At 31.3% G+C, this 13,331-nt stretch overlaps 2 protein-coding genes across 3 annotated transcripts; one reads left to right on the forward strand and one right to left on the reverse strand.

The window, feature by feature from the left end:
• Positions 1-378: 378 nt before the first annotated feature.
• On the reverse strand, positions 379-2,534 carry LOC146923744 (uncharacterized). 2 transcript variants are annotated; one of them, XM_085708849.1, is made up of 5 exons: positions 1,514-2,534; positions 1,307-1,427; positions 1,042-1,221; positions 861-932; positions 379-764 (listed from the first exon to the last, which is right to left on the reverse strand). In XM_085708849.1, the coding sequence occupies exons 1-5, from the start codon at positions 1,591-1,593 to the stop codon at positions 576-578; spliced, it is 642 nt and encodes a 213-aa protein (XP_085564975.1). In that variant the 5' UTR covers positions 1,594-2,534; the 3' UTR covers positions 379-575. The 2 variants fall into 2 exon arrangements, with proteins under 2 accessions (XP_085564975.1, XP_085564976.1); XM_085708850.1 differs by having other exon boundaries at positions 634-764; positions 881-932.
• Positions 2,535-7,951: 5,417 nt separating this feature from the next.
• Positions 7,952-11,954, forward strand: LOC146923745 (uncharacterized). The gene is made up of 4 exons (XM_085708858.1): positions 7,952-8,178; positions 10,497-10,768; positions 11,353-11,497; positions 11,609-11,954. The coding sequence occupies exons 2-4, from the start codon at positions 10,650-10,652 to the stop codon at positions 11,726-11,728; spliced, it is 384 nt and encodes a 127-aa protein (XP_085564984.1). The 5' UTR covers positions 7,952-8,178; positions 10,497-10,649; the 3' UTR covers positions 11,729-11,954.
• The last annotated feature ends 1,377 nt before the right edge of the window (positions 11,955-13,331 follow it).

Here is a 13,331-nt window from a genome sequence, read left to right on the forward strand (position 1 = left end):
GTTGTGATTGCGCAAAAATGACTGAAATGTTTAAAAGTTTACTTTATGAAAAAACGATTGATTTTCATATAGATGTGATTGTTTCAGGGATCTGTAAAAGTTTTGACATGCTAATAATACGACATTGTATGTATTTCAAAAATATTAGACTTCAGAAACTACTACTAAAAAGTGAGCATCTACAAATCCTTAGTCGTCGAGTCGAAATATGCTTTGAAAAATATATATTTTCATAGTTATAGCCTAACTATAAATTTCAAATTGGATCCATGGCATTTTTGACCTATTAACAGATCATATATATTACTTGATAAATTCGGTAAATATAACTTGAAACAGAATTGTTGCTAGATAAATTTGGTTGCTAGAAATGCCGAATTGTAAATATACTCCATAGATGCTGTTCGGATTACAAAACCATAAACGAAAAAGATAAATACTCAATCTAAGTAGAAAAACACAGAAAAGAAAGCAGATTAAAATTGTTCAACTTTCATAGAAACTCAATATTTGTCTGAAGGTTCAACTCATTATTTCGCAGAGAAACGCAGAAAAGACCGCTGAAGAGAAACTCATTATTTTTCTTTTGGCTCAACTTTCACACGAACCATTTTAGTTGGTTTGGTTATAGATTCCTCCCCAATTTCTATGACACCACCTCCAGCTGAAGTATTACCATCAGAAGATCTCTTTCTTTCAGATGTGGTTGACGGAGTTCCCAGTTTGTTGGAGTTGCTGCAAGAATCATCTAACTCAGCCAAATCCTAAAAGGAGAATAAAGGCATATCAGGATGATATAATTCGGCCATCAGAATGCTAAAAAAGCATAAGATCAATTAGTCTGCTTATAAATTTATCACCAAATTATTGGCATCACTACCCAGCGCAGTCAACTCTAATTCCTTATCAACACCATCATCATCAGTTGAATCCTGTTAAAAAGATAGTTTCTTCCGTGTCAAAATTCTAATATATAACGACATGCGCAAGAATCCATACCGATATGATAGTACAAAAAAAAATATAAACAAAAAAAAAAACCTTGAGATTGTATTTCTTGATGAATTCATTGATGACTTCAACATCATCAGTAGCCCTTTTGACACCATATTTCCTCCACTTCCTATTGATATTACCATCACTAACCTCCACCTTAAAGAGCATTTTTTTGTCCACAAAAAAGTTGAAATCAATAGGATAACCAATTGACTTGTTCTCAGGCTGCACCAAGCAAATGGGAGTTTGTAGTGATTAGTGTTGACTTGAATCTGCGTATAAAATATAAAACTAAGAATAAGAAAGTAACCTTGTTAATTTCTGTAATCAAGTCTTGGACATTCCTTCCTATGAACTGGGTGACAATACGATCAAAGAGAACAAATGTTGTCGAGCCAGAATCATCCATGACAATGACATGCAGCTTGAACCTACAATGGATTGATTAATGATATCAGTTATAATCCAATTTAATTATTTTCATTGATATGTTTCATATAAAAAGCGGCATATTTACCTCGAAACAACGCTTTTGCATTCCTTGCATCTTTTGTAAGATAGTTTTCCATCAACCACGGTAACCAACAATGAATACATCAAAGGCAGCGATCATATAATTGATTAGGAGGGAAAAAAGGGGGGTGATTAGGGCACTAATTGGCATTAACTACGATTTTATTCGCTAAATGAATACATACGATATGATTCCCTAAATAGAAAAGTTTACTAATCGTTGAGAGTTATGGTGATTTGATTGGAATTAACTACGATTTTAATGGACATTATGACGCATCTCTATGAGATAGGAAATTAGTAGTTACGATTTTATTTGCATTATTTGCATTGATTAATGAATACATCAATGGCAGCGATCATATAATTGATTAGGAGGGAAAAAAAGGGGGTGATTAGGGCACTAATTGGCATTAACTACGATTTTATTTGCTAAATGAATACGTACGATATGATTCCCTAAATAGAAAAGTTTACTAATCGTTGGGAGTTATGGTGATTTGATTGGCATTAACTACGATTTTAATGGACATTATGACACATTTGTATGAGATAGTAAATGAGTAGTTACGATTTTATTCGCTAAATGAATACATACGATATGATTCCCTAAATATAAAAGTTTACTAATCGTTGGGAGTTAGGGTGATTTGATTGGCATTAACTACGATTTTAATCGACATTATGACGCATCTGTATGAGATAGGAAATGAGTAGTTTGAAACATATCATTTGAATCAACGGCTGAGATTAGATTAGCAAGGAATTCACATCAACAGCTAAGATCATATAATTGCTTAGGAGGGAAAAAGAGGGGGTGATTAGGGCAAACATGATAGCTTGGCAACTCTAGCTTTTATAATAAAGGATAGGGTGAATTAGGGCAAACATGGTAGCCAAGCAAGTCTAGCTTTTATTTTTCGTGACCAATTGATATAAGTTCGTTTTAATGGATGTTTATGATTTTTTTGATTAGCAATTAGTGTAGGGGATTGTTGAATGAATTGATTAGCATTTAATACGTCTTTAATTGCGTTAACGAAGTTATATGAGGAAACATTTTTAGAGTTTGAATCAACGGGTGTGATCAAATGTGAAAATAGAGTTTGAACGGGTGAGATTAGAGTAGCAATTAATACTTGTTTAGGAGGGAAAAATGTTAGGCATTAGGGCAAAATATGGTGAATTAGGGCAAACATTGTAGCCAAACAACTCTAGCTTTTATAATAAAGGATTAAATAGATTTTCATTCCTTAATAGAAAATTGCTACAATATCGTTTTAATGATTGTATTTTATATCTTAAAAGAACATCAAGGTAGTATTTGTATTTGATCTTATGGTTAAGTTGTTTCTATAACAAAAGATAAGATAAAGTCAAATTGTTTTCATATAAGCTATGTGTTTGAGAATAAGTTGAAACATTTGAGAGTGTTTTGGGAATAAGTTGAAACCAACTTATGGACTTTTCATAAGCTAATTTGTATAAGCTCTCTCAAACACTCATTTGTATTTTTCTAAGTTAAACAAAAAAGGGAGTAACTTTACAAGCAAAACATAACACTTCTAATCGTGCCAAAAGAGGGTATCAACATATACACAATATATTTTTCACATAACTTGGACCCTTCCCAGGCTTATCAGTTGCAACATACTTATACACAATTTGAAATTTACAACATTGTATAGTAGAAAGGATTCCAAACTAAAAGTATTTTTCAATTCAAGCAACTGAAAAATAAAATGCATAAAATAAATGCAAGTTTTCAACTAGTTTAATCATACGAGATATCCAAACGAGTTCATCAACGCTCCAACTCCAACTGATCCTCCAATTGCAAACAATTTTATAACACAAGTCATGCATCTTGCAAGCAACATCAAGAGAACACCACCTACCACAATCGTGCCAATTACAACTACGGTAATCATGAGCAACGAGATGCGACGACGTATTTCAGGTTTTTCCACAATAAACTTCCAACTATCAATCTAATATGTTTCACTACATGTTTTATATGCAGCAGAAAGTCCAATAAACATGAAATTTTTATCATGATCAAGCATATAAGGTTTGAGATCAACAGAACAAGTGAGCACTAACGAAGATGGCAACTTGAAATTATCAAAATCCTTGACAAACACTAATAGATTATGTTCCTTTGTTTTGTACACAACTTCAACTTTAATTTTGAGTTATATGAAGATTGAAATCCATTGTGGTGGTTATGTTTGGGAATAGAAAATATGTGACAGAGAATGCAACAGAGAATGAATCATGAGGGAAGGCAAATGAGGTTTTTTTTAATTCATAGTTAGGTGAAAAAAAGAAAGCAAACCCCTTACCCAATTCAATAGGGTTATCACCAGAAGATGGAACAATTATTTCAAGGACGAATTCGGATGAGAAAGCCAAAGATCTATTTTCTTTAATGAAAAACAAGTTGTAAACGGATTTGTAGATTATACCTCCATAACTATAACTTATTTTGACGTCGGCATCATTGCGACTATTACAAAACAAGTCAACAGGGTTTCTATGCATGAACTTTGACTCCCCTTTGAAATCAAACTTGTTTCACTCCTCTTTCTGTCAAACTTCAATTCAATAAAATCAATGTTGAAATTGGCTTCAGTAACCGAAAACATCAAGCACCACGAAATCAAAAGCACCATAAAACTCACATTTCCCATCGTTTTCTCAAAAGACTCCAACACTCAGAAGAGAAGAGAAGCAGAACAAAGCACGCATTTGATGTGAGAAAGATATAAAATTTTTTAATTGATCTTTAATTGGTACGTAATACTATATAAGATGAATTTTGGACTAGTGAGAAAACGATGAATCTTTAAACGATCTCTCAATAGATACATTTTCGACTAGTGAGAAAAAGATGATTTTTTTTAATTAATCTTTAATGGGTACGTAATACTATATATAGTGTGTGTGTGTGTGTGTGTGTGTGTGTGTGTGTATATATATATATATATAATATACATACATTTTGGACTAGTGAGAAAAGGATGAATTTTTTTTTAATTAATCTTATTTGAATGCACTTGTTGTATCATTAATTATATCCTTCAATATTTGTTATTTGTTAGTATTATTGAAAAAAAAAATATAGTTTATAACAACATGAAAAATAGTTAATAGCATTTACTCTTTAGGTTAGCCTTTTCCACTTTTAGTTTTACCTTCATTTAAAGTATTTTACTTACTATTTTATCCTTTTTATAATATTATTTAAATTATTAATTAAAAATAGTAAAAAAACATTAAAATATGAATCACCTCAATATAATCTTGACTATAATAATTTATAAGTGGAATGATACATTTTGTACTAGATTTTTCATTATTCAAATTGGTATGGACATTATCTTAACTAGTTTAAACGAAAATAATAGTGGTCATATCTCAGTTGGTATGGACATTACACTATTTTTTACCGGTATTTTTGGTAAACAATCACTAGTTTTAAAATGTTACTTGCAGGATCAAACTAGTAAATCCTAGAACATATTTGTGCAATATTTCTCAATTTTTTTTTAAATATTCATAGATTTGATATAAAAATATAAGTTTAGACAACTATTTCAACTGAGTCGAAATACAACGTTCGTTTAGAAGTAAAGGTAAACTTAAAGTAAATGCAAGTAAAGGTAAACTTAAAGTAAAGGTAAACTTAAAGGAAAAATATTTTATTAAATGAATAAAGAACATGGAACACAAAATCATAACCAAACTATCGATGTTTTTGAAAACTATACCAAATGGTTTTGGGAAATTAAAACGTTTATATTTTTTATATCATTTATTGTCACATTTGAAAAAAGAATAATAAATGTATCCAAAAATTTGTAGAGGGTTTTATATTTAAAAACACAATTTTTTGTTCTTTTTGTTTGTAAAAGATCCTATACGTAACTTATATCTTTATTTAGAATAATAAAGGACATACGTTTTTCATCTAAAAGTAATTTATATCATCTAAAGTAATTTATATCACCTAAAAGTCGAAGATTGATGTCTAACTAGCTAATCGATATTGGTAAGAAAAGTATTATTTGTCACTGAGACTCAAAATCCAAATACAAGGATAATCAAAGATGAAATTGTTGACTCTTAATATTATATTTGATAAAAAAAAACACTAAATAAAGTGGAGCAAGAATAAAGTCGGTCATAAGTGTATTTAGGGGCTAGGCAAATATTTAACAAGTGCATTTCTTAAATTAAATAGATTTGCATTCCTTAAAAGAAAATTACTACAATACCGTTTTAATGATTGTATTTTATATCTTAAAAGAGCATCAAGGTAGTATTTGTGTTTGATCTCATCGTTAAGTTGATTCTATAACAAAAGATAAAATAAAGACAAATTGTTTTCATATAAGCTACGTGTTTGAGAATAAGTTGAAACATTTGAGAGTGTTTTGAGAATAAGTTGGAACCAACTTATGGACTTTTCATAAGCTAATTTCTATAAGCTCTCTCAAAAACTCACATGTATTTTTCTAATTTAAACAAAAAAGGGAGTAACTTTACAAGCAAAACAACACATTTCTAATCGTGCCAAATGAGGTTATCAACATACACACAATATATTTTTCACATAACTTGGACGCTTCCCAGACTTAACGTTGCAACATACTTATACAGAATTTGAAATTCATAACAATGTATAGTAGAAAGGATTCCAAACTAAAAGTATTTTTCAATTCAAGCAACTGAAATTAAAATGCATAAAACAAATGCAAGTTTTCAACTAGTTTAATCATGCAATATATCCAAACTAATGAATAAGTTCATCAGCGCTCCAACTCCAACTTATTCTCCAATGGCAAACAATCCTATAACAAAAGCCCTGCATCTAACAAGCAACATCAAGAGAACACCACCTACCTCAATTGTGCCAATTACAACTACGGTAATCATGAGCAACGAGATGTGACGACGTATTTCAGGTTTTTCCACAATAAACTTCCAACTATCAATCTAATATGTTTCACTGCATGTTTTATATGCAGCAGAAAGTCCAATAAACATGAAATTTTTATCATGATCAAGCATATAAGGTTTGAGATCAACAGAACAAGTGAGCACTAACGAAGATGGCAACTTGAAATTATCAAAATCCTTGATAAACACTAATAGATTATGTTCCTTTGCTTTGTACACAACTTCAACTTTAATTTTGAGTTATATGAAGATTGAAATCCATTGTGGTGGTTATGTTTGGGAGTAGGGAATTTGTGAATAGTGCAACATCAAGCACCACGAAATCAAAAGCACCAGAAAACTCACACTTCCCATCGTTTTCTCAAAATACTCCAACACTCTGAATAGAAGATAAGCAGAACAAAACACGTGTTTTGATGTGAGAAAAGTATGATTTTTTTTAATTGATATTTAATGGGTACGTAATACTATATATAAGATGAATTTTGGACTAGTAAGAAAAAGATGAATCTTTAATTGATCTCTTAATAGATACATTTTGGAATAGTGAGAAAAAAATGAATTTTTTTTATTAATCTTTAATGTGTACGTAATATTATATATAATAGATAGATACATTTTGGACTAGTGAGAAAAAGATGATTTTTTTTTTTAATTAATCTTATTCGAATGCACTTGTTGTATCATTAATTATATCATTCATTTAGAGTATTTGTTATTTGTTAGTATCATTGAAAAAAATAATATAGTTTATAACAACATAAAAAATAGTTAAATATTATTTAATATAGTTTTGAGAATATATTATATATCTTCCATTATCGATACTGTTGAAGTATTTTTTTCGTAAACTCAAGTTTTCATATGATTTAGTTATTTAGTAACAGATATATTAACTTGATTAGATCTTAGTTGGTAACAAAAAAAGATCTTCGTTACATATTCAAGTGTTATAGGCATTCATAAGTTTTGACCTATTTAATAGTAGGTTTATAGGTGTTGCTAAACCTTAGTGTAGAATAAGATTTTAAATAAGTTTTCAGGCTTCATAAGTTCTTTAAAAGGTCAAACTAGATCTTGAAAATGGGTCTATGATAAGCAATAAGTCAGACTCAGCTTTATAATTTTTTAAGTTGATCAGACTTAAGTCTTACAACGTCAGGTACGGCTAACCCATTTACACCCTACTTATCCGAAAAGCTATAACATTTTTTTTATGGAACCAAAACATTTTATTTGGAACCTAATAAATAAACTCATTTGTTGTACCCAAAAAAAAAACTCATTTATTTTTAGGGAAATGTTAACCAATGTCCCCGGGGCACTGGTTAAGGAATTATAAATGGAAATATTTTCTCGAAAATTGTATATTTTACTTTTTAAAACTTGAAAAAGTGCTGTCTTTAATGTTGACTTTGTTTTTTCTTTCCACTTATAGCTGCTTAATTAGTGCCCTGGGGGCACCGGTTAACATGACCCTTATTTTTATTTTAGCATTTGTCTTCTTTCTCCGTACGCTGAAACTGAAACACAACTATGATGAACTCAATCGAGAAAACCCTAATCATTCAAAGTAATCTTTTTTCCCTCGCTTTCTTCTTCAATCGAGAATTGAATACTATGCATGAAATACCCACATCGTGCTTTCTTCCTTCCATTGGCAGTTCTCAACAAAATTCAATCTTTCCTTTTTCTCATGGCTAGGTAAAATTCAAAAGTTCATTTTTAATCTTAATTTCTTGCATCTTTGTTTCAATTCCTATTACCAGAATGCATAAGTTAGTCATTTAACAGTGCCACATTTAGTATATTAATGTTCAATTGCTAGACACGAGCAATAGTATTGTTGTGTGAATTCATATTCCATTGTTGCTATTTAGGTAATAATTTCATGTAACAGTAGCTGATTAAAATGATTGAATATTTATTGAAATTTCAGGGTCCAGCTAAAAATGAGAAATTTACATGTAAATATTTCCGGGGTTGTGATGGTTAGAGATTGAGAAGTTTAGAGTGTGTGTAGAATTGTTTTTTCGGTATATAAGACATCTTTTTTCATTGGTTTCATTTGTTTAGTTTGAAAGTTGCTGAGAAAACCGAAACCCGATGTGTTTTGTCAATTGGTTGTGATATGGTTGTTACTATTAAGAGTCTCATATTCGAAGTGATGTGTATAAAACTAGTTTATATAAGTGGGAGTAGTCGTCACCTCACAAACCGGTTTTGTGGGGTTGTGTTAGGCCCAACCACAAAGTCTAAGATGGTATTAGGTTTCCGCTATGTTTTGGGCATGCAGAGGGGTGATACAAGCCCCACATAGAAAGTGATATGTATAAAACAAGTATTTATAAGTGGGCGCAGTCCCCGCCTCACAAGCCGATTTGCAGGGTTGTATTAGGTCCAGCTACAAATTCTAAGAGTTAGATTGAAATGTGCAACTTCAATATCCTTCTAATCTCTATCTAAGTAAGTGTTGTTAAATAGATCGTTATAGTAGGGCTATAACATAGCAGAATTTGAACTTATTGCTATTGTTCTGCAATACACTTTTTAGCTTTTTAGTACAAAACATTGTCAAATAATGGCTATAGCATTGTTAGTGTTACATAGTGGAATTTGAACAAACCCCTATTTTTCACAATCTGCGATTGATAACACTAATTTGAATAAATATTGACACCGGTGAAATGGCTCTTTTTGGATTTTATAATATCATTCTAAGGAAGGAAATTAATAATGGCCGAGAAAATGAAACGGAACTCTGCTAATGACAATTGATTTTTTAATATAAGATTGCAAATTGTCAACTAGGAAAAGGAATTGAAAAGAAACGGAACGAAATAATTATAAGGAAGCAAAGTAATCATGACCGTGAAGGTGAAACGGAAAACTGCAAATAAAAAATTATTTTTTTATTATGAGACGACAAATTGTCAACTTTGAAAAGGAATTGAGAAGAAATGCTTCGGTTACGTCAATTTAGTCTTTGTTGAGTTTATTTTATTTTCAGTACTGGGTATATAAACTCATTCATGCTCAGTAAGTGAGGTTCGGTTCAGAACAGCCTCTTTCTAGGGTTAACCTTTCTCTCCTTCGAAATCTTTTCATTGTGAAAGTTAAACCTATTTTCGAATTTAAACCTGCAAGAAAGGAACAATGAGCTCTTCTTCTTCCAGAAAAATGATTAAGGTAGTTAATTAAATTTTTCCGCCTGTGTACTTTTTATGTTATAATGAGCTCTTCTCTAATTTTATCTCCTTGATAAAAAAATTACTGTAATTTTTGTGAGAAGATTAGTGGCTATGTTGATACTGATAAGCTTTTTACTTTTGGTTATACTTTTGTTCTGTTGCATTTGAATTTGATTAAGAAAGATTCTCCCTCTGGCATAAACTGAGAAGTTTGCAATTAACCATCATTATTATATGATATCTATCACATAGATTACATTCAGCCTGAGTTTTTTTTTTTTTTTGGTTTCTTCACACTGTTTTCACTCATTATATATTTTATATGAAATATTCGTTTCATAAATTGCTGCTTGTATAATTATCTTTGAATCGTTCAGGAGAATCCAAGTTCGATTCCTGATGGGAACAGTTCTTGGATAGGCTTTACTTACCTCCCGGCCAAACTACAGATTACTATGGGCCCTTTCCCCTAGGAACCAGAGCGTTAATACCAAAATAAAATAAAATGAAATGAACATATCATTTTGTGTTGGTGTACAATTTACGAGTAATAGATTACCTTTATTTGTGATTGGCTCATATGTTTTGATTTTTCTATCTCAATGGCGACATGAGTTAATGAAGCACCGAAAAGAGACAGAGTGTATAACATCTATTTCAAATGTTGTATGCATATAATTATGCGTGAGGGTTGGAGAAAATGAAAACCGAGAAAAATTATATTTTGAAAGTAAAGTAATTAGCAAAATCAGAGAAGGATGAACAGTGATGTGATGAACATTTTTTTTAATGTAACTCCTAGTAGACTTAATAACATGGTTTAATTTGTAGGATGAGCAAGTGGCCCAACGTGAAGTTCACCAGCCAAAGTGGCTTCAGGATTTTTTGGGGAAATTGTTTTTCAAGTCATGTTCTGCTCATTTAGATCGAAGGAATGAGTTGAATATATACTGTATAAATTGCAAAGAATCTGCTTGCCGGTATATGGTCTATCATCAGGATTTCATCATGATCACCAGATACTCAAAGTTTATAAATATATGCACAAGGATGTTGTCTGCCTTACTACTATGCAGTCATATATCAACTGCTCCAAGATTAAGGTATTCTACTATATCTTAGCTTGACTTTAAATTTGTCAATAAAAAATGTAATCGTTACAGTCAAAAGTTATGCGATTCACTGCAAATTTCTGTGCTTTTTGTGACTTTGGTTGCTAACAATAGGTTCTTAAATTCACTTAGAGAACTTGTAAAAGATCACTGCAAGTCTCTATTGTGTGTTTCATGAAATGTAACAAGAAAGCATAGTAGGAAATTGATTTAAAAGCATTATTTGTTTTCCTTTTAGATGTGTTATAGGGTGATACTCTTTTATAGATATTTCTTTCTGTTAAAGTGGTGGTAGGAAAAAATTTGATATAGTTTATGGACATTCAGTGCAGCATTGGATTACCAATACATGTTTTGCTAATTGTTAACTGGTACTTCCACATATATTTTCTTGTAACATGAAACCCAATATTTACTTTAACTCTCTAAGTGGTGCTTATGTCTCCCTACCCATACACCTAAAAAATTCTTACTACAATTATGTTTGCTTGGAAGAGTAAATAAATGGGTTTAAGTAATTCAATTTTTTAATGAAGTTGTTTTAGTGTCTGTATTTGATTCCTCTTTGATCGCAGCAATACAAATGCAACAACCGGCGGGTTCTGCATCGTCTCCCACGATGTGGATCAGCATTGGATGACACATCATCATGCGGCTTTGGCAGCAGAAACTCAAATGGAGCTGATTCATATCAGTACTGCTCCATTGCTTGCTTGCAAGGTGATGACTGCAATTTGACAATCATAACCATTTATTTTTCCCGTTCATTACATTTCTGAGTTCTGACATATAGTTATTACTATCTTATCATTTTTTTATTTGAACTTTCAGGTCAAGGATATGTCAAGAAAGTCTGAAGATTCAATTCCTACTCGGGAATCACAAGGGGAAACTTCTGAGCCTCAGAAAAGGAAACGAAAAGGAACACCACACAGAGCTCCTTTCTTCTGATCAAAGAAAGTGTAGCGATATATATCTTTGCTGTTGCGGAAGTTGTAGGGTGATACTTTGTGTAAACATGCTTTCTCATAATTCTGTTTTAGCATATTGTTCAAATCATTTAATAGCTTTTTTACTTGAAGGAGTTTGCGTTAGTTGGGGGTTGGAATAATTGGTTGAATAATGCATTTTGCTTAAACATATTAAAAGGAGAAATAAATTGTCATTTGAGATTGAATCAGGTTCTTTGGTTATAGGATGGTGCAGATCCTTGAAGTTTTGCTGCATTCTATTTTGTATTTATGGTTATTTCCTGCTCTCTTTAGTAAAATATCAATTCTTCACAACTTTTATCAAAGCTGCCATAATCTTGGAGTTGTGGGACATTTTTTTTGAAAATGATTCAAACGTTTAATGATTGGAATCTCATTGGTAGGTTGGCAATATAGATCAATATAATGAGTTGTGATAGCTTCGGAAAGAAAGCAATTCAAATGCTGCATGGTAGGCTGTTGAGAAGGTCGTGCAAAAGTTGTTTTTGTTAGGAACTCTTCGACACAGTGAGGGAGATGAAATCATAATTCCATTTATGTCATTTATTTCTACTGCTATTTTAATTGGACTCTAGGACTAGTATAAATAGATTCAACCTCTCCAAATATTTTCATTTAAGTCTAAAGTAAAATAGTTTTCTCTTTTGAAATTGAGAGTTGATTCTCTCTAGATTTATGAGTCATTTTGACATTAGAGCAAAGTTCCTAAATTGGGATTTGAATTTGTACGAGAAAATCAGCGAAAAGTTTGAATGTTTTCTGGTGGTGATGCAAGTGTAAGCGAGTTGTCACCCTCAACACTCAATTATGTGGTCATTTGCTCGTTAAATTAACATTGTTGTGTATTTCGAAGGTCCAAAAAGTTTACCGGAGGTTTTGATCGTTAATAGAGCATTCACTCGCTACCAAATGCTTTGCTAGATTTTTAGGTCACTGTTTGAGTCGTTGGACTTCCACATGTTATCACAAATTGGAGGTCGAAGACTTCAAGACAACCACATTAGCTACTGTGTGTCACCATTCAACCACTTCATTTGTCCCACGTGTCAAACGTAGCCATGTCACCCTCCATCAACACAATTTTTGAAAATTGGAGTATTTAAAAACCATATTAGAAATTGCAAAACCCTAAACTTTTAGTAAATTAATTTTGAACTTAATATTCTTCCAAATTTTCAGTTTGGCTCTGTACTTCTCTCATATTTGCAACTCTTCCCCTATATTTCAAAAAATTGCTAATATACCCTTACTCGGAAAAAATGTAAATTTTTCCCAAAACATTTTTCAAGTGCCAAATTTCTCAGAATTTTTTTCATATGTTACATGATTTCAACTTAGTTTGATCTTCCAAATCAAGAAGAAAAAAAAACAGCTATTGTTACTGGAAAGTAACTTTGGTATGTGAATGTGTAAGCAAAATTTTAAGCAAGGAATATTTGGTATTTAACCGTGTCCATTAGAGAACTACCTATCTGTCTTGAGAATTTACTTGAAACTACTATTCTCATTTCGACTTTGAAAAAAAATGCCTCTATGAAAACAACATTTAAAGAAATAGAACT

The sequence above is a fragment of the Medicago sativa genome, chromosome 5 (genome assembly GCF_051527215.1).
Source record: "Medicago sativa cultivar Bolivia chromosome 5, Bolivia_mono, whole genome shotgun sequence".
Classification (NCBI taxonomy): Eukaryota; Viridiplantae; Streptophyta; class Magnoliopsida; order Fabales; family Fabaceae; genus Medicago; species Medicago sativa.

What these genes read in the sequence shown, in the direction of transcription:
- LOC146923745 (XM_085708858.1), top strand. Translation starts at nt 10,650, where the DNA reads ATGGTCTATCATCAGGATTTCATCATGATCACCAGATACTCAAAGTTT. An exon ending in TCAACTGCTCCAAGATTAAG is followed by an intron (nt 10,769 to 11,352) that starts GTATTCTACTAT and finishes CTTTGATCGCAG; the next exon opens with CAATACAAATGCAACAACCG. An exon ending in CTCCATTGCTTGCTTGCAAG is followed by an intron (nt 11,498 to 11,608) that starts GTGATGACTGCA and finishes TTGAACTTTCAG; the next exon opens with GTCAAGGATATGTCAAGAAA.
- LOC146923744 (XM_085708849.1), bottom strand. Translation starts at nt 1,593, where the DNA reads ATGTATTCATTGTTGGTTACCGTGGTTGATGGAAAACTATCTTACAAA. An exon ending in TGATTACAGAAATTAACAAG is followed by an intron (nt 1,222 to 1,306) that starts GTTACTTTCTTA and finishes TGCTTGGTGCAG; the next exon opens with CCTGAGAACAAGTCAATTGG. An exon ending in GTAGTGATGCCAATAATTTG is followed by an intron (nt 765 to 860) that starts GTGATAAATTTA and finishes TTCTCCTTTTAG; the next exon opens with GATTTGGCTGAGTTAGATGA.